At 47.7% G+C, this 21,630-nt stretch overlaps 10 protein-coding genes across 10 annotated transcripts; 4 read left to right on the top strand and 6 right to left on the bottom strand.

The window, feature by feature from the left end:
- Positions 1 to 375: 375 nt before the first annotated feature.
- EDB82DRAFT_470518 (uncharacterized protein) lies at positions 376 to 1,262 on the top strand (the record flags this gene model as incomplete). Its single annotated transcript, XM_025731411.1, has 2 exons — positions 376 to 488; positions 584 to 1,262. The coding sequence occupies 2 exons, from the start codon at positions 376 to 378 to the stop codon at positions 1,260 to 1,262; spliced, it is 792 nt and encodes a 263-aa protein (XP_025590438.1).
- Positions 1,263 to 2,893: 1,631 nt separating this feature from the next.
- EDB82DRAFT_470517 (uncharacterized protein) lies at positions 2,894 to 3,260 on the bottom strand (the record flags this gene model as incomplete). Its single annotated transcript, XM_025731412.1, has 2 exons — positions 2,894 to 3,104; positions 3,160 to 3,260. The coding sequence occupies 2 exons, from the start codon at positions 3,258 to 3,260 to the stop codon at positions 2,894 to 2,896; spliced, it is 312 nt and encodes a 103-aa protein (XP_025590439.1).
- Positions 3,261 to 4,786: 1,526 nt separating this feature from the next.
- Positions 4,787 to 5,560, bottom strand: EDB82DRAFT_484911 (uncharacterized protein). The gene has a single exon (XM_065608229.1). It carries the CDS (start codon positions 5,426 to 5,428, stop codon positions 5,183 to 5,185), a length of 246 nt encoding a protein of 81 aa, XP_065465436.1. The 5' UTR covers positions 5,429 to 5,560; the 3' UTR covers positions 4,787 to 5,182.
- Positions 5,561 to 5,657: 97 nt separating this feature from the next.
- Positions 5,658 to 7,279, bottom strand: EDB82DRAFT_484909 (uncharacterized protein). The gene is made up of 2 exons (XM_025731413.2): positions 7,112 to 7,279; positions 5,658 to 7,059 (listed from the first exon to the last, which is right to left on the bottom strand). Exon 2 carries the CDS (start codon positions 6,975 to 6,977, stop codon positions 5,991 to 5,993), a length of 987 nt encoding a protein of 328 aa, XP_025590440.1. The 5' UTR covers positions 6,978 to 7,059; positions 7,112 to 7,279; the 3' UTR covers positions 5,658 to 5,990.
- On the bottom strand, positions 7,280 to 8,911 carry EDB82DRAFT_484905 (uncharacterized protein). Its single transcript, XM_025731414.2, has 3 exons — positions 8,480 to 8,911; positions 7,914 to 8,427; positions 7,280 to 7,850 (listed from the first exon to the last, which is right to left on the bottom strand). Exons 1-3 carry the CDS (start codon positions 8,531 to 8,533, stop codon positions 7,387 to 7,389), a joined length of 1,032 nt encoding a protein of 343 aa, XP_025590441.1. The 5' UTR covers positions 8,534 to 8,911; the 3' UTR covers positions 7,280 to 7,386.
- Positions 8,912 to 9,568: 657 nt separating this feature from the next.
- On the top strand, positions 9,569 to 11,005 carry EDB82DRAFT_29630 (uncharacterized protein). Its single transcript, XM_025731416.2, has 3 exons — positions 9,569 to 9,916; positions 9,976 to 10,734; positions 10,808 to 11,005. The coding sequence occupies exons 1-3, from the start codon at positions 9,914 to 9,916 to the stop codon at positions 10,931 to 10,933; spliced, it is 888 nt and encodes a 295-aa protein (XP_025590443.1). The 5' UTR covers positions 9,569 to 9,913; the 3' UTR covers positions 10,934 to 11,005.
- Positions 11,006 to 11,388: 383 nt separating this feature from the next.
- Positions 11,389 to 15,042, bottom strand: EDB82DRAFT_484896 (adaptin N terminal region-domain-containing protein). The gene is made up of 4 exons (XM_025731417.2): positions 14,374 to 15,042; positions 13,873 to 14,293; positions 11,824 to 13,822; positions 11,389 to 11,771 (listed from the first exon to the last, which is right to left on the bottom strand). The coding sequence occupies exons 1-4, from the start codon at positions 14,676 to 14,678 to the stop codon at positions 11,623 to 11,625; spliced, it is 2,874 nt and encodes a 957-aa protein (XP_025590444.1). The 5' UTR covers positions 14,679 to 15,042; the 3' UTR covers positions 11,389 to 11,622.
- A 347-nt stretch (positions 15,043 to 15,389) lies between these two features.
- Positions 15,390 to 16,602, top strand: EDB82DRAFT_29476 (Mago nashi protein). The gene is made up of 6 exons (XM_025731418.2): positions 15,390 to 15,548; positions 15,611 to 15,648; positions 15,709 to 15,804; positions 15,857 to 15,920; positions 15,976 to 16,063; positions 16,115 to 16,602. Exons 1-6 carry the CDS (start codon positions 15,511 to 15,513, stop codon positions 16,253 to 16,255), a joined length of 465 nt encoding a protein of 154 aa, XP_025590445.2. The 5' UTR covers positions 15,390 to 15,510; the 3' UTR covers positions 16,256 to 16,602.
- A 1,734-nt stretch (positions 16,603 to 18,336) lies between these two features.
- Positions 18,337 to 19,606, top strand: EDB82DRAFT_519761 (vacuolar import and degradation protein-domain-containing protein; the record flags this gene model as incomplete). The annotated part of the gene is made up of 4 exons (XM_025731419.2): positions 18,337 to 18,867; positions 18,923 to 19,073; positions 19,131 to 19,488; positions 19,540 to 19,606. 4 exons carry the CDS (start codon positions 18,337 to 18,339, stop codon positions 19,604 to 19,606), a joined length of 1,107 nt encoding a protein of 368 aa, XP_025590446.1.
- A 119-nt stretch (positions 19,607 to 19,725) lies between these two features.
- On the bottom strand, positions 19,726 to 21,394 carry EDB82DRAFT_550141 (S-adenosyl-L-methionine-dependent methyltransferase; the record flags this gene model as incomplete). The annotated part of the gene is made up of 4 exons (XM_065609566.1): positions 19,726 to 20,072; positions 20,128 to 20,333; positions 20,384 to 21,231; positions 21,281 to 21,394. 4 exons carry the CDS (start codon positions 21,392 to 21,394, stop codon positions 19,906 to 19,908), a joined length of 1,335 nt encoding a protein of 444 aa, XP_065465435.1. The 3' UTR covers positions 19,726 to 19,905.
- Positions 21,395 to 21,630: the final 236 nt, after the last annotated feature.

The following is a 21,630-nucleotide window of genomic DNA, read 5'->3' as shown; positions in this document are numbered from 1 at the left end:
TTGTGGTTCTTTCGTTTGAGGGACACAGTGCTTTAGTGACTCGCCCAACGGGGCTCGTTCACAACACTGATATTGGCGGCTGCCCTGCGCTTGAGCGTATATCACACAATGCACTCTAAGAATTAAGCCTTCAACTCTTAGGCCTGAAATCGAAGCGTGCCAGCCCTCTTCAGGCACAGTCGTTACCAACCCGAAAAGGCGTTTCAGGCGATGCCTAGTGTCAGGATACAACTCAACTCAACTCATCCCAGGAGTCTTTTTTACCAACATTCCCTCTTCACAACTTGGCACAGGCTCAGCTGCAAGTTGAACTTGCTGTATCCCGCCCGACACATACCATTTGAACTTCCTCGCCTAAGGCTTTCTGACCGTGCGATGCCGCAGCCAACTCGCAAAAGGGCGCGTACCAGGGCTGCTCCCAAGGAGGATGCGGCTGAGGAACAACAGTCCACCGTCTTCACGGACCGCCGCACATCTTGGCTCGTTAAGTGCGTACATTTACTTGCCTCAGTTCCGGACTCTTGAATCTACCTTTATCGAATGTTCTATAGTAAATAATTTGCTGACATAGTTGCTTATGTAGGGGTGACGAGCAGATGTTAGAGCTCAGAGTGAAAACGGAGACTTTTCATGTCGCTAGAAGTGTACTCACCAAGAACTCGGAGTACTTCGAAGGATGCCTAGCTGGACGCTTCGTCGAGGCTAAGAAAGGGGTCGTGGAATTCCAAGATGACGAGATTGAGCCGAGGTATCTCGGCCTTTACATCGGGCTTGCATACAGCCACTCTTCCATCGTCCCTCACACGCCTCCTCGTCCGGCCCAGAATCCTGAGACCATGGCCGCGAAGACTCCTATGCGTGACTATATTGAGGTCTACAAGCTTTGCGACCGCTTTATCAGCCCAGAAATGGGTGAGTTCATTATGCGATGTACGGATGTCGCAATCGGCAACGGCCATCGCGCCCTCTACCGGACTGAGGGCGACGAAGGGATACAGAAACTCCTTATGCGAGACTTCGCCGACGGATACGAGGTACTGAACATGCAACAAAACGCGCAGGTCGAGATGGGTGAGCGAATGATCACCTACTTTTGCGAAGGTGTCAGCTATCGTGCATGGATCGACACCATGGAAGAGCTGATGGATCGGCCCAAGTTTGTAGCTGCCGTTTCCCGTGGCTTTGCAACCAAACTTCGCGAGCTGCAGATCCGGCTGAAGAGTATCAAGCGCCGGGAGATGGTCGGGCCTGGACCTGTATAGATCTATTGATCACAAGGCTAAAAATGGGAGTCGATGGATAATTTTTGGAAGGATAATCAAGACCATATGGAGGAAATTATGATTACTCAATATATACCCCAAGAATGACGCTAAGAAGCGTTTGAGAAGCCCACAACACAGTAGCTAAACCCGAGCGTCAAGAGTAGCTAGCAAATTGTCATGGTACAAAAAGTAAACAGCCTAAGAAACCTGGTCTAAGTAGCACAAGACGTACTAATTTCGTCCCTTGGGCTTTTAACGGCCAATCTTTCTGGTGTCCTGACACCTAGACATATAATTGTGGACACTTGCGTTCAACCTTTGTCATGAAAAGACACGCCCATGCGTTTGTAAGACTGTCTCCAGCAGCAAGGTTGTTGAGATATAGATCTCACGGCTAGGTACGTAGAGGAATAGACTCTGAGCCACGACAAAAATAGTTGCCGAAACGGCAAGCAAGATGATTGGTGTGCCTTGATCTTCACGAATGTCACCACTGTTGATTGCATGTTGATTGTATTGATGTAGCAATATTTACTCGTCTCTTTGACCGTATATCTCGGTCATTTCTGCAAGGACCTGTGTATACAAGATTACTCACCCTGAAGGATTAATCGGTAATCTATCTCCCACCGACGTTCTGATTTTGTTACCCAATCGCATCAAGGAATCTCCCGGCTCAGATTCAACAACCTTGGCTAGACAGTAAAAACTTTGATAAAACTTTGGTGTCGCTGTCGTATAGAATCGCGGAATATGACCACCGGAGCAAGCCAGGACGTAATGGACATCAATCACCGCGGCATGGTAACGTCAGATTCAAGTCCTTAGGACTGGCCGGATAGGGACACAGGGAGAGCCGGCTAAGTTGAGACCTCGGAGGTGGGCCCCGACCTTCCGCTCGGACATACTAGGTTAACTGGCGGGAAACCTCGGCCTGTGATCCAGCGAGGCTCATGACGTTGGACCCTTACCTTGCTTTGTCTTGCCTTGAAAATTTACCCTCCAAGTCTAGATCATCGTCTAGCTGAGCATGTGGAACTCTGATAGATATAGAAAGCAGGGAACATAGATATGTTAAGAATATAGCGCTGATGACATGTGAACTCATTAGTGACAGTGAGTAGGTGAGGGAGCGAACGAATGAACGAATAAATGCGACCAGTGTAATTGGGGATATTTCTAGACCCAGTGTAATAATCTATTAAATTCACTACACCGGCACCATTCATCAAGAAGACCAGACCAGACCAGACCAGACCAGGTGTTATTCGACACAGGGGATCGATCGACTTCGTAGACACTTCATTGTCGATGTTGTTTCGTTGATGATGAGACGCCCAGGCAGAGTAAATGTTGGGGTTAAATCAACAAGTCGGATAATCGGTTTCTTTCAAGCAACATGGCAAACAAATGGTATTCCTTTTAACGCTGTTCCATGCAATTTCGAGGGTTCAGATCGTGGTGGTATCCGTGCCAATAAACCCCGATATATTCCATTCCCATGGGAGTGAGTGATCGCCGTCGCTTCAGATGTATAAAAACGAAGGAAGTGTAGGACAAGGGTTACTCGGCTCGGCTCGGCTTGGTTTGTGTTTCTTTCTTTCTTTTCGTTTTGACGTGGATCTCATTTATCGTTTTTCGTAAAATTGCACAGCCTTTTCGAGCTCGTCGAGGCTTGATCGATCGCCATACATGTTCATCAAGGCTTCATTTCGCTCTCGGTAGGCGGCATTCTCGCGCTCTGTGGCTTCCATCTGAGCAATGCGTCGTTTCGCCACCATGTCAAGAGAGAGCTTTGCCCCGTAGCCAACAGCTACAATAGCCGCGACGGGCTTGGCCCTTTGGAGTGGTCAGCGTGTGAAGTGAAGTCGTGTGGCATACATAGTATACTTACAATCTTCCAAAAGACATTCTCTTCTGGGGACGAAGATGAGGAACAATATTGGGGTGAATACGGGCGGCAGTGGAAAATGCTTGTCGAGGAACACGCATCATTGTGAGGAAGGAAGAGGAGATGAGGGGAGACGTGAGGAGGGGAGACGTGAGGAGAGGAGACGTGAGGAGAGGAGAGGGAAGGAAAGGAAAGGTACGAAAGGTTCTTTTCCAAGGGCTTGACTTGGCAAGGGGGTGCCGTAGTCTAACAGCACAAGAGATAGGTAGGTACTATAAGTAGATGTAACTCGGTAATGGTAATCCGTACTTGAACCAGGTAAGTAGGTAGTCTATATCGATAGAAGGAAACTCAATTATGAAAAAACCGTTGGGGGAAAGGAGGGGAGGAGTATTGATATAAGTCTCTCCTGATTTAATTTTTATATGGCCAGGTATATACATGAAAAGAACACACCAAGTGCATCATGTCAGACTAGGTGAAGAGAGCCCTGGCCTGGCTGATGCCCATGATCGAACGACAACATGCCTCTAAGGGCATGGGGATGGCCGTCTTGATTGTGAAGTGGGGCGGGGGTGTGAGTGCGCCCCAGATTGTGCGGCACTGAAGCCGATCACCTGGATCAGGTGCCTAGCGTCTAGTGACCGGTAGGAGTTGCCTCTACAACGACAATCTATAGTAGACAGGCCCCGTAGAGGGTGAAGTGGGGAAAGCTGTGAACGGTGCGGGAATGGAGGCGTGGTACGATATGCGGGATGGGCTTCAAATGGCGGGGTTGGGAAGAATCGGATTGGACATTTGGATTTTCACTTGCAGTTCAAGGTCAATCAAGTTAGTCCAAAACGAGCATTGATATGTTCTAGTCTAGACAGGCCTCAAAAGGGTAAATAACAGACAAAAAGGTTCGTGGTTAGAGATAATTCACAGCAATTTAATCAAACAATTTTTCTAGTTTGAAGCTAGGTCTCAAACATGTTGGTTCAATTCACATCTTTATTCCGAAGGCAATCCGCAGGAACCCGCAAACATTCGACCAAAGGAAGCTCCCACCAAGCAGAATTATCCATGTGCGGCCAGTAGTGGGGGCATCCGCTCTAATCTCACCACCATGACCTCACCGTGGCCTGTCCATCCAGCTTCCAAAGGAGCTTTCGTTTTCTTTCTAGGATACTACAACTAGGAAAGCTCCGACTCTTGTGACACCACTACCCAATCACCTATCCGACTATAACTGCTGTAGCTGAGAAAGTACCAAGTAAATATAGATATCTTGTCTCGCAAACACTTTGTTGCATTGTCTTTTACAGCCCTTTCAGCGGCTTTCCGTCCCCCCCGCATTCTACTATACCTATGGTCAATAATATATGTTGCAACAGTCGTGTCTCGGACGAGCTCGACCTATCCTTTTGAGTAAAAAGTGTAATATTGTGGTGTTTGAACTTTCCTCACACGCCCTACACAGTCAACACTTAACTGTTTTCACGAAGGGGAAGAAGATCAGCCCGCCAATCATTAGACTTGTACCCCCTTAATGATCTGCTTCCCTTTCTGTTTCTCATCGACACGTCCCGTTGCTTTGACCGCTATAATACAAGGCCAATGAAAACAAGCTCATCACGAAGGAAAGATTGCCTGCTTGCCCTTGTGCTATATTCTCATTTATCTATGATGTTACAGGCAATAAAACGTACTTTGTTCAACAGCCGTCTCGAACCTCAATCGGCTCTGTAGTAGTTATGGAGAATTCCAGGATATAAGCTCCACGACCTTATCTATTTAGTACTAAATACCGAGCTCCACAGAAATCTCAAGACCTAGATAGGTCTTCTTGGCTGCAACAGCATACTATGTAGTTTAATCTACATAGACAAGACCAAGAGTTTGTTCTGTCCTGTATATCAGGAATCTTTCAGGCATCACTTTGCACCAGTAACAGACATTGCCAATCAACCTCGTCCATATTCATGTTGTATCTCAGTCTTGATCAGGCTTGTTTCAAGTAAAATGTCCGTTCTCGGCCTATTTTTTATGCCACCGGTAGAAAAACTGGTCTCACAATGTCCAGGACCACTTTCAAAGCATCACCGTTTGAAGCCAGGGTCTTCGGGGCGCGGATCCGGACCGGCAGATGATGTACATATATCGAGTCCACTAGCCATTCCGAACAACGATGAGGTAAAGACGGCCCTGTTACTGCGCAGTGATTTCCAGCGCTGTATCCCAAAACGAGCAGCAGCATGATTCGAAGTCTATTAACAAAGCTGATGATCATTTGTATCTTGCCGATACTGAGGAGATATCCTTGATTAAACAGTCTAGGTGCACAGAGTTAAGGAAGCGATCAACTATAGACTGCAAGTCTGCTAGGATTGGAAAACTGTCGTTTATAGTTATCCTAACAGCTCTGCATCAGTACATACGACCAAAGGTAGTGGAAAATACGGGATCCCGTCCGCTCTCCCATAGTCAAGCCACTAACCGGCGGATTAGTAGTTGGGTCGGTGACGACCAGCGAATCCCCGCTGTTGTATGTTTTTTTTTAGTCGTTGCCATCGGGACATGTGACTGTGTTTGTCTTTAGATTAAGACATCTCCGAAATGACTTACTATCGGGGTCGAACATTGTCTTGCTGTGCAGTCTGAGAATTACGCTCATCACATACTTATTAAAAGGTCAGGTCCTAGACTGACATCTTTTCTAAACCTGGAACGATTCGCCAATCGCTAGCAAGAGATGTCACACTATCACGGAGGATTGCCAATGTTCAGTACTTAAGAAAAAGAAAACGATCAAACTACCGTCCATGATGGACTCTTCAATGAGAACCCTTCCGTCACTTCACCAAATACTCTCCCTTGCCCAGGTACCACTGTACGGGGTTATAAGTCTCGTTGTTTTGTCCAATGCCACCCAGATATCCCACGTCGTCGAGAACCTCCTGCTCCGTATTCTCAATATGATCCCGCAACTGAAAGACATCACCATCGATAACTTCGTCAGGGTCCCCAAGAGGATACTTGTGTAACCAAAGATCCCATACACGATCCCACACGTGGTTTGTACGTATGAAACCAGTATCGAAACAGTTCTGTTGCCACATCAATTTGTAGTGAAACAGCATGGCTGTCATGAAATGTCCCACCCCTTCACGAGAACCAATCTTCCAATTCTCTGAGCGCGGAGTCTTTTGCTGACGCCACATTTCAGAGCATACAAGAAAACGCAAAATCAACTGCTGAAGATCCCATTTGTCTTTAACCTCGGGTTCGGGACGGATATAGCTGTGAGCCAGCTGAGCCCTTGCCGCTGTTTTGATGCCGAACATGATGTCCAGAAAGACCGGTTGAGCTTTCACGAGAGCCTTATGGAAGTCCTCATCAGAGAGTCGGTACATGCGTTGATTGTATTCTGCAATGAAGTGCCAAAACGCAGTTCGCACGGGTGGTGAATCTATAAAGGATAAGAGGCCTCGAACTTTGTGTTCCTTTGCGTTGATGTCCTGGATGTCGAAGAATTTCACGATCACCGCATCGGCGAAGTCTTTAGAGTACACCGACACGGGAAGCCCCTCGCGGCTTTTTGGCAAGTCGGTCAAATGTAGGACTGGATTTGAAAATATTCCGAGCTCCTCGTCACAGTTCTTGTCGTTGCACCAGACCTCTGACGGGTTCGCTCTCCCCTGAGAAACTTGGCGAAGGATCAGGGCTCTGCGGATAAGCTGAGAGCGTCGCAACGTGCGATACCCTTGTGCAGTAACGCGATCGTCATAAAGGGAAGTCTCAGAATGACCTGAGTTCAAAGTACTATCGGTGTTTCCCATGATGTAGAATTCGAGGGTTGAAGTTGATGGCCATAGTGAGGAACCACCAGTCCTCTTGGAAGGTGGAATATTATTTATAAAGGTGTGATTCCCCAAAAACTGTTCTGGACACGCTGCTTATACCTGAACACAAGAAGTAAAGAAGAAAGGTCTAGATTGCCTTCGTTTTATGTACGCTTTGTGCTACTGGGTATACTCAAAGAACACTTGAGGAAACGATCAAATGTTTCTTTCATTACGAGCTTTGTCGACTCCAAAGAAACAGATGTCACTTTAGCAATTAATATAGCAATCAACATGACACACAATTCCTACACATAGCTCAAAGGGTGACATGGTACCTTGTTTGAGCCACACAGATACCTCTGCCACAAAGGACCAATTCTTTACACCCCCTTTTACGAATTTATTACCATAGAAACTTTCTACAATTCTTGCTCCCACACAGACACGGTGTCATGTGGCTTTTCTCTCCCGGCTCCTCTCCCTCATGCGAAACCCCATCAACATAGTCAAATGTAAGCTCCTCCCCTTTCGGTATATCCTTGATCGCGAACAAGGCAAGATCATGTATATGTTTATCAGCATGATCGCCCACGCGTGCAAAGATTCGCATGTTGGGCTCGCAAGAGTGGTTGACAAAGCGCGTTGGGCCAGACATGAATTCGCCGTCAACTTCGAGAGAAGGCCCTTTGAGCCGGGTGTCGAGCGAGTCTGGATCGGTGAATTTATCCAGCGCGAAAAGGTAAACATCCTTACGCTGCGAGATGGCAGACTGACTGCGACGGAGGTCTGCTTCCGTTGATGTGATGATCTCACCCAGATACCGATCAACAAACTGTCCCTTCTTGATAGGTACAGGTGATCTTACTCCTACAAAAGATAAAATCAGTAAACTGAACGGCACATATGTTCTTGGCGAGAGTATACGCTTACCCCATCCTCGATCTTCAGTGCGAAAGATTTCCAAAGGTATGGTCCTGCCACGCTCGACAACGCGGTTGGGGCAGTTTATACTACAGGCACAGCTCTGGTGACACTCGTATATAGGCATTTTTGAGTTGTAGAACTTGGATCGCAAGAGGCCAGCTTTTGCGCCATGGGCGTGGTAGGCATACGCTTTCCTGCGCGGCCGGTCAACATCCATGCCGTCGATGATATCCCCAAAGGGATCATCTTCATCTTGCCTGGAGTCTTCTTCATCTAGATCAGCCAGGCAATGACAGCCTGTGAACTGGCATTCGGCGTCGTTATCACAGGAGCAGCCGCTGTGGAAGCTATCCTCAGCTTGTTTAACTCCATCACCAAGTACCACATTTTTTATGAAGCGAAAGTCATCGGGAAGAACCTCAGAGTCCTGGTCGTTAACTACCGTAACTGGTAGAGTCGAGTGGGTAGGAAAAGAGCGTATTTGACACCAGTGACAGTTGTCGCATTCTTCTTGGTAAACCTGATTTCAAAATCAATCAGTGCGCATGAAACAAAGGCCTGTAAGAGCGTACCTCTTTGCCGTGATAATAAAAATGACGTTCCGTTGCCTTTTGCATTCTGGACATATTTCTTTAGTGGTAAACTACTAAGGAGAGCGATTATGAAGAGAATGATTTGTTGCTCGGATGACTTGGGAAAAATAAAGGGTCAAATTGGTTCCAGCCAACGATTCCAGGTGATAGCTACCCACTATACGGCACGATTTAAATCAGATACACTCAAGCTGGATCGGTTACAGAAGGCTGTCGATATTGGAAGCATGGACGGTCAAGCTCAAGGTGAGGCACTGAAAATAGCGGACTTGGTGGGTGCTAGCTGGGCATATGTCGATTTCTGATTGGTCATTACCCTGTGGGCGAAGGTTGGCACCTATTAAAGTAGTATCTTTAACTGATTGAGTCGCTGGGGAGGTAGGGAGAACCGTGAATCAATCATTGTGCTTGCCGATGTTCAGTACAGATTCATTGCCTCTGGAGAATCTTTAAGAACATAATTGCTTGTTAATCCGCGGTAGGTAAGTAAGTACCTATGCATATTGCTTCCACAAACCCCACCAACAATGACCAACATTTGACAATACGACCCCAGCAAGATGCAACAGGGACAACCATCAACTGTCCCTTTAGTTACTATAATCGCTTTTACCTTCCATGGCTGGGCCAATGGAATTAGTGTGGGATCGCGTCGACAACGCTACATACACTCAGCGTCTGCATCATTCTACATGAAAGGCTGCGTTTCCCCCGTTCTTTGACTGCCACTCTTACAGTGATGCATCATGAACTCTTAGTCTTTGTCACTTTGCACCGCCTCATAGATTAACCGTCTCTTTTGCGCAATCAAAGGGCCGTCTCGTTGTATACATATATATATATATATATCTGTGTGTGTGTGTGTGTCGTTAATCAATGCCTGGGACGCTTGCTGAGCTTTCCACTAATAAAGCCGATGAAGATCGATTTAATTACTATCTCGATAGTTTAGGACCCTTCATGTACCTACCTATTTTAAGCTCTAAGAACTTAACTAACCGAGTCCCGCTTTTGTATTGCCTCCCCTGGTTGTGACCTGTTGGAAAAGCGTCAATACTAGGTACTTAGGTTCGGCGACTCCAGGCCAGACAGGATCAGACCGAAGCTCGGCTCCCGTCTTGCTTGATTCATTATCTCCTCTTGTTCTGCCTTTGCTTCTACTGCTCCTGCGCCTCTTGCCTGCGTGCGCCGCGCCGTTCTTCTTCTTCTCCTCCTCCTCTAAATCTCCTCTTTTCGGCATCTTACTTATTGTTCCTATTCCCCTTACTCGCGATCAATTGTGACTCTCTGGCCAACCCTACCAATGATGGCTAGTCGCTAAAGTTGGGATCATCATTCCTTTACTCAACCGTTCAATCCACAAGCTCAACGCCGATCGCCGCCGCCCTCATAGACTACCTCACTGTAGCCAGAATGGTACAGCCCTTCTCCAAATCACCCGCCAGAATTCCACCATCTCTAACTTACAATGCTAGGGTTGCTGTCTTTCTCGTTCTTCGGGGCCCAACTCACCTTACCCGGGTGGCGCACCCAATGCTTCATCGCGTGCTATCAATCCTCCCCCGCTGTCCCTCCCTGAAGCCGCTCAACCACAAATCCCTGCCGAAAGACATCGTCAGCGTCGTCGCAACGACCGTCCCTTGGACCAGCATATCGACAAGCCCTTGCGGCGACACGAATGGACTTCTCTCAATCGGACCTGGACCAAGAGCGAATTGGCAAAGGAACGAGCCGCATTCTTCGATACACGAGTCACTGGGCGACCCGAGATATGGCAGACTATTCATGCAGCGCTGCAGGTTCTATGGGACCCCACAAGTCAAGACGCTCAGGACGATGGATCAAATGGGCTTGCGACAGCTCAAATGATTCTCTCGGCCGCTGAGATTTCGTTACCTACCGGCGACCTCGCCAACGGCGTGTATGATGCTCTTGGAAACTATTATCAACTACCTGAATGGGCTGTTTCCGACCCGCAGAACATTGGGGAGGATCGGGAAACCCGTGCTAAAGGCGACATTTCCGCCGTGGACGACGACACAGCAGCCGACGAAGAATTAAGCGACAACGAGCTTGATGGCAAAAAACAAGAAAAGGGCAAGGAGACAGATGAGGTGCACAAACTGGTCAAGTTACGAGCTAGGCTCAGTGAAAATGGGCAGGACATTAATGTCAACATATCGGAGTCGGAAACCGTACGAAACGTAGCCAAAAAGATTGCCCTTGAGGCTAATGTGAGTACTCCTACCCTAACCATTTCCTCGTTCGGTAGGGTGTAAATGAGTAGAATGTTAACGTGCTTCTCAGCTTGCTTCTACAAAGAAGATCAGGATAGCATACATGGGCAAGATCCTCAAGGACAACCTGTCTCTATCCGCTCAAAACTGGAAGACAGGGCATGTCGTGAATGCTCTTGTCTTTGACGTTGTTTAGTTATTGTGCCTAACCGTCTCTCACACGACCATGTTAATTCTTAAGCTCGACATCCGTCCGTCATGAACACTCTTCGCAGCCAATATATTAATTACCCACCTTATCATACGCCCCCTCATGGCTACCCTGCTCTCATTCATTTATCAATACCGACTATATTTGGACAATACCCTCATCTTGCTTATCCTATCTACTACATGTATTTCTATTGGAGTCGGAGGATAACGGTCCAGCGGTTTGTTTTTAGCAATTTGTATTACTATGTTGTCTAATGTGTCGATATCTATTTTGGGCATCATAGACGTTGTCCCACTCAACGCATGTATGGTGTCGATAGATCGAATGACACACCCAACGTGCATGACAACATTCATAATAATTTTACTTTTCATTGCCATTCAAAACGAGAAGACAACCTGCCATTCCTATGGATGACCTATATCTTAATAAGTGTCTTTTTTTTTTTTTTGTTTTTTTTTGAAACCATGTGCCTTTATAATCAACATCTACTTAAACCTGCTTACAATGAACTCTACCAGGGACCCATCGCATAGCCTTTTGGTGGGAAAACACCCATTAACGTGCTCCGCCCCTGACTCCGCCCCTATCATCGTCATGAATCTTGAAATGCTTCGGCAGCCTGCTTTCGTGCAATCGGATTCAGGTACCTTTACGTATGACCAGTCGGTCTAAGACGTTGAGCCAATCTTATTGAGACCCTTCAACGAGCCCAGGCTCAGGGCCAGGCCTTGTGATCGACTCCTTATTCTTACAAACCCAGTAATAGGTCCATCCTCACCCTCCTTCTCAATGCTCAGGTTGGCGAGAGCATCCTCGCCTAGTTTACTGGTTAGCAAAGTGCGGCGCGTACTTGAATAAATTCAACTTACCAAAAACGCTTCTTGCGTACAAGTTGGCACTCAGGAACTGGCAGTCGCCCTTAAGGCTAGCCTCTGGTGTCAGGCAGTTCATATTTGTGCAAGCCATTAACTGATCAAGGAAGTCGCGGAGTGTCTTGGCCTTGGAATTGATGTTGACCTTATTCTCCCATTCAAACTCAGTCCACATGGTGCGGAACTGGGTCTCAGTGCAAGTGGCAGGCTGTATGTAATCCATAATGTCGACATGCAGGTCATTGAGAATAACAACATTGGTGTCGGTGGAGTGAGCACCGTCATAGACAACGTTACCAAAGATGACACCGGTATCTGTTGATGAGACCTTGATTGTGCATTGGACGTTATGGAAGTCATGAGGACCTAGGTTTTGTGTGGTAGGTCTCTCGACCACCTTCAAGTCACCAAGGGTGGCAAACTCAACTGAAAGGTTCTGCAGGGTTTCGGTGGTCTGATTGACGAGAAGGACGTCAAGAACGATATCGAACTGGTGGACCTTGACATATGCTTCGGCATAGACGGGGTCAGAGAAACCAGTCAACTGGACCACACGGCTAAGCTTGGAAGAGAGATCCTCAGCGGTGCCCTCACCACCTGTTGCCCTCTCCAAATCCACCTCAATCTCATCGAGACCGTCAGTAGTGTTTTTCTTGGCGAGCTGTCGAATGGGGACAACATCATCAACCTGCACAGCTGTCTTTGCCTTCTCAAAAGCTTCCTTGGCGGCTCGCTTCTTCTCCTCGACCTGGACCATTGCCCGGAAAGCCTTTCGGGTGTCATCCAACCAGACAGTCTCAAGTTCCTTTTTCTCTTCAAACTCGGCCAAAGAGCGCACGCAGGACATGATTCGATCTACAGAATCCTCGTCAATGGGGGCCTTGACAAATTGAGACTGGCCAACACGGATAATGGATATCATGATGAGCATAGCCTCAGCCCGGAGTGCGTTGGTGCGAGCCTTGTCGGAAGAAATCTCATGGTGTCGCATGACAAGCTTGACCAGGGTGGACGACAGGACAGTCGCCAAATAGTAGTCCCCATCGAGGATGAGTTGACGCAGAGGGGGCTTTTGTGCAGTTTTAACAGCCTCCAACCTAGCGGCAGCTGAGGATTGACTGGTAAGAGCAGTCTCAGTAGCATAGGTGCCATCGGCAAGAACCTTGCGTGAACCAGATGGTGCAGCTGGCTTTGATGTGCCATTGATATGATCCTCAGTCTTCTCATCGCCGTCGTGGGAATCAAGGAGCCGTTGCTCAGAGGCGAGAATTGGCATTTCGCCTAGGCTCGCGCGTATCCTCTTCCAAGCCTCTCGGATATCCTTTTCTTCAAGGGAGTATTCACCAATGATCCACATGATGCCCCGATAGACCTTGCCAGCTCGGACCTCACCCAACGTAGAGACAAGACGCTCGATAATAGTAGTTCGCAGGTTTGGGAATTTCTCGACCACCTCTTTCACAAAGTTGATGACATCGACAGCCGAAACGTTATTAAAGTCGGCGATGAAATCCATGAGAAGTTCGACGACGCTTGCAGCAACTTCGGAGAACTTGATGGCGCACTGATGAATCGAGTGGATGAGGAGTGATCGATATTCGGTGTTCTTCTCGTATTCTTGATCGACGGTCTTGGAGAGCTCCTTCTTGAGCAGGAGAACAACCTCTTCGACATTCTTGCTAGTCACCATCTCAAGGGCAAGGCCGAGAGCCTTTCTTCGAACGTCGATATCGGTACTGGACAGAACTCGGAGGATCTCCATGGTAAGGTCATCAAGGACACCTTCGTTCTTCTTCCGCAATTGGTCAACCCGATCAAGTACGATAAGCTTAACATTGTTGTCTGCCTCCTTGATGCTCAACTCGATGAACTTGGCGGCGGCGGCCTTCACAGCAACCGGGTTGTTCGTAAGGGCGGTTAGGGACGAGGCGGCTTCGTATACGACAGTCGAGGCGCCGGCTTCCAACAGGTCAAAAATCAATCTCAAGTACCGAGCCTGTTGTAGTAGTTAGTGGTTGTACTCCTATAGGCAAATACCCCACCAACCTTGTTCTGTGAGTTCTGGACAGCATCCTTTCGAATGAACTCGAGTTCGACAAGTTGAAGAAGCTCTTCTGCGTTGGGGATTCCTTCGAAAACAGAACTTAGATACAGCAGGGCAGCATCATGGTCGATACTAGCAAGGGCGGCAAAGCCATTCCGTCGGCAGACACCGTCACTCTCTCCCTCGAGGAAGGTGGAAATAAGTTCTGAAGCGTCGGGGATCAGAGAAGGCGAGTGTGTGTAAATAGAGGAGATGGCGAAGACAGCATTCTTTCGGACATAAGCATGTCTGTGTTCAAGGCAAGATCTCGCCGAAGAGAGGAGGGGCTCAATAAGCTCAGCTTCCCTCAGCTTGCAAAGGAAGCGAAGAGTGTTTCCTCGGATGTATTCATTGGGATGTTGGAGATCGTTTCGGATACCGTTACTACGAAGTTGCTGTCAGTGATATTCGGTGGCAGCCACTGTCGAGGCTATCAGTATAGGCAAAGGAGGGCGTAGTCATACCAAACCAGAATCATTTCTTGCTTAAGCTTGCCGCTGCTGTCAAGCTTGGGGCAGATCTCATAGTAAAAGTAGAGGAGCTTCTTGAGAGGCTTGTACTTTGAAGGCATGACAAAACGGATGATGTGCATTAGCAAACTGGGCATAGGATCGCCATTGAGCATGATGGTCAAGATGCGCTTCATGGTCTCAACCTTGCTCTCGTCGGTGCCTTTCTCCAACTGCATGCGTAGGTCGGAAACGGTGGGGACATCGGCCGCATTGTCCTGGTGAACTAAACTGTACGCATTCTCAAGAAAGCCAGACATCTTGAAGGGTGTCGCCAGAACCTGGCCGAGAAAGTTGCTGGATGTGTTTGTTGTAGATGGGACGTGGCTCTTAGGGGGACAGTGGGAGGTGGATTGGAGGTACCAGTATAGGTGGTGTCGACTTCGGCGGTGGGGAGGCTCAGCTCAGGGGTTCAGGTTGCTCTCAAGTTTCAATTGTCGGGATAAATAACAAGATACGCTTGGGCCATTCGTTGAGTTGTTCCAGCGCGCAATCGCCGTCAGTATTTTGCTAGAATCCCCTGTGGTAGTTTGACCAACTTTGGACAGCGTCGACTTCAAGAAGATCTGTCCTGCCAGCGATGTAGAACAGGTGGCACTAAGCCGACTAGATGGGAGGCATGTGGTCACGTGATTTCACCAGGGATGTACTTGAATCCATCAGAAGCTTCGAGCCTTGAGCCAATTGGTCATGCTTTCTTGATGTCCTCGGTCTGGGTAGGTATTCTAGGAAAGGCTCATGGAAATTGATCTTTCTAGGTAATTAAGGAATAGTTTTGATCCAATATTCAAGGCTGGGACAGATGATCAAACTTCCATACAGAGCGTTAACGATTTGGTATTGACTGGAAAGGCACCTGTACCAGCAGGGTGGTGTAGGAGGTAGGAGGTATACCTTAGTTAGTAGGTGGCAGGTAAAGCTGTCTGCCCCGCCAATCCAATGGGTCCGTGCACATATACATACCTACTTCCTACACCTTGAACTAACAGGTCCCACCTGGACTCTTTCTCAGCCTTGCGATCCTGATTGTTGGATTTATTTCTCGACCACAAAAAGTCAACGCTTCCGACACTATCCCTCACATACGCAGCTATGTCGTCGTCAAACGAACCATTTTATCTGCGGTACTAGTACGTACTTACGCTAGCTCAAACACTTCTGCGAGCGATGCTAATGAAGTCTCTACAAACAGCTCTGGCCACATGGGCCGTTTTGGTCACGAATTCTTAGGTACGAATAACCTCGAGATTGAGCTTCTGAAGATATTGGTTTTGATGGAATGGTGATCAGAGTTCGACTTCCGGGTTGTTGGAGACGGTCGTAGCGCGGTAGCCAGATACGCCAACAACTCCAATTACCGAAACGATAGCTTGATTCGAAAAGAGAGTCAGTATCACCCTCAAACCCGTACAACGCCTTTTTTCTAACAAAGTTTTAGTGTGTGTAAGCTCCGTTATCGTCGATGAAATCAAGCGCATTATCAAAACAAGCGAAATCACGAAGTATGTCAGTCCTGTTGCGCTGGAACCTTCATTGAGCGACCCTGACTATAAACAGAGAAGATGATTCAAAATGGCCGCAGAAAAACAAAGACGGACGCCAGGAGCTGGAAATCTGCATTGGTAACGATCACATTGCGTTTGAGGTCAGTTTCGAGGCAGTGGTCTTCTAGAGGGCACTATTAACAACAGAGTAGACCGCCAAGATTGGATCCCTAGTCGATGTCACAGAGTCCGCTGATCCCGAAGGGTTGCGAGTATTTTACTACCTCGTCCAGGATTTGAAGGCCCTGGTTTTCAGTCTCATCGCGTTGCACTTCAAGATCAAGCCTATCTAAACGACAAGGCAACAAGAAATGAGTCGTGGCATTGCCTGCTCGAAACGGTCAGGCACACAGCAGCAAGACTGATAATGGCGATAATGACGCACCTGGTGTTTATGAACGATACCCAGCTGTCAAAGAGTGGCGCGGAACGCTATCCCCAACACTGAGCGTGTACTCTACATATTACGAAATAAGGAAGCGTACTTGCAAAAGGGAACGATACCATAACAATGAATATCTCAGAAGGAAACTCCATCGTCTTTTATGTTCCATGCAATAACGAAGGAGAACTCTAAGTCAGATACCGCAGGTGAAGAATCTCCGAAAAGAACCTGAGAGACCGGATAGTATGGGGAGACAATTTGACAGCGTTGCGCAACCCTCAATTATGGTTGACAACGTAGTGTAGGATTATGCCATATTTCGTGTCTAGCTATAATTATACAATTCCGTGCAGCTCCAGCAATGTTTGATCCCTGTGATAGGCCCACGTTAGGTCGAGCGAGTGGCAATCTTGGAACCAAACAGAAAGTTTTGCACACAATAGCTGAGGCAGCAGGTTGGAAACGACCGATAAACAGCCTTCTCTGATGCGTGCTGTTAAGTTACTAGGCACCCGGCCAAGAACATCATGCTAGGTGCAGTCGCCATAACAAAAACATTTTCTGGTGTTGCAACAAATTGGATGTCAATCATGCCAGTAAGTCATAGCGAATAGTATTGTAGTATAGTAAGTAGTATGTTGAGGCTTGTTACGACCTCCACGAGGCCCATCACCCCATACGAAATGCACCTGCTGCAATAGGTACAGTGGGGAATGTTGGGGCTGCCCGATGCCGGTACTGTATCCCTGGGGCACACAGCGCGGAAGCAGCCCGACGAATCTTGATGCGACAAAAAAGAAAAAGCATCTGATCCCGATGAAGAATTAAAGGTCCGGGGAAAGAACATGGTGAATTACTTCCACGATAAACGAAACAGCCCATGCTCTCAGTATAGTTAGTACAATCCCATCGCCGGCAGATCGTTTTGTCAAACTTTCGCTTTCTTTTGTTGTGGTAGTCTTGTTAAGGTTCAGCCTGGCCCGCTCAGATGGAACTGATCCCTAGTCCAGCCTCAAAGATGAAAAGAAGGGTTATGGAGAAAGGAGCTCAATGTATAGTCTAGGTGTGCCTCATGTTACTACAAATTGCCGAATACGAAGTTACTTTCATATATGAGATTCAAGTCTGGCTATGGTTGACATCGGACTGTGATGAATACCTAAATTGAACATAGTGCTACATTTAGTTTCTTACCTAGGTCTCTGATTTAGTTGATGTCGTCTGTTCAACTTCACCCATTGGAGGCAGTCGGAACATATTAAGTCTAGGTCTCCCGGGTGCTTCCACCATTTACAATGGCAATCTTCTTTCAAGCCACCCTCCAATGTTCCCGAGTCAATGTTACACGGCACCTACCATACAGCCATCAGTCCAACACACAACACCTACAAAGGCACGATATAGATACAGACCAGGATGTAGGTAGCGTGCCATGATCTAATGTGGACTAAAAATTGGAAGGCTTTCCGTCTTGCCGAGTGGAGGTTGAAGCCCCCCACATATCCGCTACAACCCCAGAACAAGAGAACGGGATACTAGCCTATGCCAGCCAGGGCGGCCAGCATCACCGACCGACTTGATCCCCATTTCTTTGCCATCGTCCCATTCGCGATCTGGCATACCTACCTACATTACTGGCTTGCTTCCTCATATTTTTCTCTTATAACCTGAGACTTTCTTGTATTACTACTGTATCTACTGCTTGTTACCCTATCTCTTTGTCATATGGTCCTTGAGAAAGAGCTTTATCAGCAATACCAAACTCTCTAGTCCCCGAGATCGCCACCCGTTTGATGATTAACACTAACTTGCTTCTCCCCTTTGGCATCGAATAGCGCTCCACGCCAGGACAGGACTTTCAACTTGCATCGTCCACCAGGCCGATTTGATACCCTCGATTTGGTTTTATTCGTGCTCCAGACTGTTACCAACACTGCGTCGATACACTCGCTGCTAAATTGTACTGTACTCCATCACACGCCACATACAATGCCAACGCCATCATCGAACCAGCCTGTCGAGGCACCTTCACCGCGTTCCTATAGTTTCTCAACATGTCCTGACGACGTCCAAAGCCAACCACACCCTGCCTGGCAAGCACGCAACGAAGACCAAGCCCGTGCTGATGATGTTGGTATCCAGTCCGGCACCGTCAACGCGCCAACTGCACCTGGGTGCCCGAATGACGATACCATCATGTACGATGGTCGCCCATCAAACGACCTATCTTCAAGATCTACAACCATGTCCCCACGCCCCCAAACCGCCACAACTACCGTAACAACCCCTTTGCATGAAGAATCTAGGCCCGAAACGAAGGGAAGGGACGTCGAAACCGGCAGCCAGCTGGGTCGAGATATTTCCGACAGTACACAGCGGGCTAGTGAGCCTCAACCAGCTCCTTGCGAATCATCCAGGCAAAGGGAATCACCAAATCAGGTGTCAGAGTGTATTGATTGTGATGTGCAAGAAGATGAGCTCTGGTCCCCATCCATGGGCCCTGACTACTCATGTATACGAGTGAGTCAACCTCGAAGGTTCTGTTGGCATGATGCAATTTCCTGACAAAACGAAGACTATTCCATCGGCTCCATCTTCCTACCTTCGTTCAGGTAGTAAGTTCCACGGTACACAACAGTCAGAACGCCAGGTCTACGACGTGCAAGTCGAGATCAAACATGTCGATATGCGGGAGTCTTTTCTTTGCGGCTATCTCCGGATTCAAGGTTGGTGCTAGGCACAAATCATTTTGTGCAAATAAAAAGCTGACTCTACCGTCTAAGGCCTGACTGAGGATCATCCCACTCTTACAACATATTTCGAGGGAGAAATCATCGGTTCCAAATACAGCTTCTATACCCAGCACGAGAACTGGGGCGCAAATAGCAAGGTTGACTTAAGTCACTGGGCCAAATTTACAGCCTTTCGTCCATTTCAGAAGCAAGCCCGTAAGGGGCCCGTTATCATTCGCGATGCCGCCCAACGAGAAACTATCTTTATGCGGTGGAAAGAGCATTTTTTGGTGCCAGACCACCGAGTCCGTACAATATCTGGCGCCAGTTTCGAGGGTTTCTATTATATCTGTTTCAACCAGGTCAAAGGCGAAGTAAGCGGCATATATTTTCACTCTAAAAGCGAAAAGTCAGTCTGTCATATCCCTTACTTGTTAACTCCTCAATTAACTGGCCATAGGTTCCAACAGCTGGAATTGAAGCATGTTCCCGATCGAGGATGCTTTGCCGCAACCGAGTTCCGCTAAGCACATTGTATTTTTGGGAATGCCTATGGCACAAATTGGGAGCGTGACATTGCCACGTGTATATGGACAACTTACCAAGACCGTTCCTGTAACGGCATAGGGGTTTCTGGCACTATTACAACACATAGATGTGGATATAGGGAGGACTATGAATGTGGTATTACGGCAACTTGACGAACATGCACAAAGTCCATCGCGAGCCACAACAGTGTTTGGAATCTGTTTTTGGAACAGCCTCTCACATATGAATCTGGAGGAAATCTTTGATTGGAGTAGAGCGAAGTCTTTTGAATGAGGTTTTATTCATCTGCCTCAAACTTTTTGAAATATCCACGTCGAAATGGGTTGAGCTCGTCTGCTGATGTCCCCTCCAACTTGAGCTTTTGTCGGTTTGCATAGGTTTCGAGGGCTGCTTTTGACACCTGTGAGTCGGGAATTCGACGATAAGTGATGAGTCTCCTTGACCCTGGTAGATGTCAGCAGGGGTAAAGTGAGAAAGCAATGTTCCAAGAATAACTCACACTTGTTGAAGGGTTGAGTACAGACCACAACCACCTCCATGTAAGGATGTGAGGGCACTGAGATTTCCTGGTTTTCATCGTTGGCAGTTGGCATCCAGAACGACAGGCGTCCATCGTCAACGAGAGTATTGGCTGCAAAGTCGAGAATATCATCGAGCATTACCATAAAACTATAGGGCTTTTTGGGTGGCACGTAGGTTAGTTTCCTACCATGGTCAGCGTAAAATTCGGCATAATCGGCCAGTGTATAACGAACATTCCATGTTGCTTGCCTTGCTCTATCAGCCATGGCGTCTTTTCGGGATCGCGAAGACCAAGCACCCTCAATCCTTCGCGCACACCATAGGGCGGATCGCAAACGATTCCGTCCCATGTCCTACGATGCCGCCTAATGGGGGTATTGGTCAAGTCGGCAGAGAATACATCGCCTAAGCAAGAGCCTATGCCATATTGGTCGAAATTCCCTTTGAGACTCTTCTTTCCACCCTCCCCACGAATGCTACGGCCATCAATATCACTTCCAAAGGCAAGAGCGCCGAAGTGAGCACATGCAATGGGAAAGGAGCCTGTTCCAACGAATGGGTCGTAGAATAGCTTACCAGGAGCAGCCAGGGCGATGTTGGCCGTGACAAGTGCGAGCTCCGAATCCATACTTGTTGTTGAGATGTACCCTCTCTTCTTCAAGTCAAACCGAACTAGAATGTCCCGGGAGGAGTTGCCAACATGGCGGGCAAGATACATGGTCGTGGGATCTGGAATGTTTAGGGGTACACTGTCGTAAGGCCACATCTCGAATATGGTGAACAAGTTGTCGGGGTTAGACATTTTTACAGGCCCAGTCCATCCAAGAAACCTGAAGGAGTTAATGAGTTCAATGCGCTTTTTCGCAGAGCGAGTCCCTTGGTAGGGATCAACATCAAACTTGAATGATTTTCCGAGATAACTGTCCCATATGTGAGATGTGTTTGTCCTGACAGATTCGTGAAGTTCTTCCAGGGTGCTTCCTTTTCCCCAGAGCTCATGTATAGACTGGATAAGGATGGATCTCTTGGCCAGGCGTTGAGCGGCTTCGACTGAAGCCAGTTGTACGACACAAAAGGGGGACTATTTCTAGTAAGTCTCTGACAAGCATGCAATGAGTAGGATAACAGACATCTTGACTATAGTCAACTATTTCCATTTCCAGTCCCTCAATCAGGGCCAGTGCCTCAATTTCGGGGACTCGAAAGGTCTCATGCGCCTGCGCGAATTTGATCAAGAACTCCATGATAGATCTTGAGTCTCGAAATGTCGTCAAGTCTGAAAAGAAGCTGACTTGGCCAGCTTTGTGGTAAAGATGCAAAGGTGGATGCGGGCAAACTACTGTTGAAACTTCCTCGTTGAGAAACCACTTTTTGCAGCAGAACTACTACCACATAGGCATAATCTCCAGAATTGCGTCTCCACGAATAGAATGGTAAAGGTTCTGAAACCTGCCCCAAGCGTGAATTCTATGTCATAGCA

The sequence above is a fragment of the Fusarium venenatum genome (assembly GCF_020744135.1).
Source record: "Fusarium venenatum strain MPI-CAGE-CH-0201 chromosome Unknown EDB82scaffold_1, whole genome shotgun sequence".
In the NCBI taxonomy this organism is placed as follows: Eukaryota; Fungi; Ascomycota; class Sordariomycetes; order Hypocreales; family Nectriaceae; genus Fusarium; species Fusarium venenatum.
Note: the sequence above shows the minus strand (reverse complement) of the source record. Positions and strands in the feature narration are given on the sequence as shown.

Bases quoted from the DNA above. Each gene is read 5' to 3' on its own strand.
- EDB82DRAFT_29630 (XM_025731416.2), top strand. The intron at 10,735-10,807 runs GTGAGTACTCCT...CGTGCTTCTCAG, and splicing joins AGATTGCCCTTGAGGCTAAT to CTTGCTTCTACAAAGAAGAT.
- EDB82DRAFT_484905 (XM_025731414.2), bottom strand. From the start codon at position 8,533: ATGTCCAGAATGCAAAAGGCAACGGAACGTCATTTTTATTATCACGGC. The intron at 8,428-8,479 runs GTACGCTCTTAC...TTTTGAAATCAG, and splicing joins TTTATTATCACGGCAAAGAG to GTTTACCAAGAAGAATGCGA. The intron at 7,851-7,913 runs GTAAGCGTATAC...TATCTTTTGTAG, and splicing joins CACTGAAGATCGAGGATGGG to GAGTAAGATCACCTGTACCT.
- EDB82DRAFT_484896 (XM_025731417.2), bottom strand. From the start codon at position 14,678: ATGTCTGGCTTTCTTGAGAATGCGTACAGTTTAGTTCACCAGGACAAT. The intron at 14,294-14,373 runs GTATGACTACGC...GCAACTTCGTAG, and splicing joins CAAGAAATGATTCTGGTTTG to TAACGGTATCCGAAACGATC. The intron at 11,772-11,823 runs GTAAGTTGAATT...CCAGTAAACTAG, and splicing joins GTACGCAAGAAGCGTTTTTG to GCGAGGATGCTCTCGCCAAC.
- EDB82DRAFT_484911 (XM_065608229.1), bottom strand. From the start codon at position 5,428: ATGATCATCAGCTTTGTTAATAGACTTCGAATCATGCTGCTGCTCGTT.
- EDB82DRAFT_484909 (XM_025731413.2), bottom strand. From the start codon at position 6,977: ATGGGAAACACCGATAGTACTTTGAACTCAGGTCATTCTGAGACTTCC.
- EDB82DRAFT_29476 (XM_025731418.2), top strand. From the start codon at position 15,511: ATGTCGTCGTCAAACGAACCATTTTATCTGCGGTACTA. The intron at 15,549-15,610 runs GTACGTACTTAC...CTCTACAAACAG, and splicing joins CCATTTTATCTGCGGTACTA to CTCTGGCCACATGGGCCGTT. The intron at 15,921-15,975 runs GTATGTCAGTCC...GACTATAAACAG, and splicing joins AAAACAAGCGAAATCACGAA to AGAAGATGATTCAAAATGGC.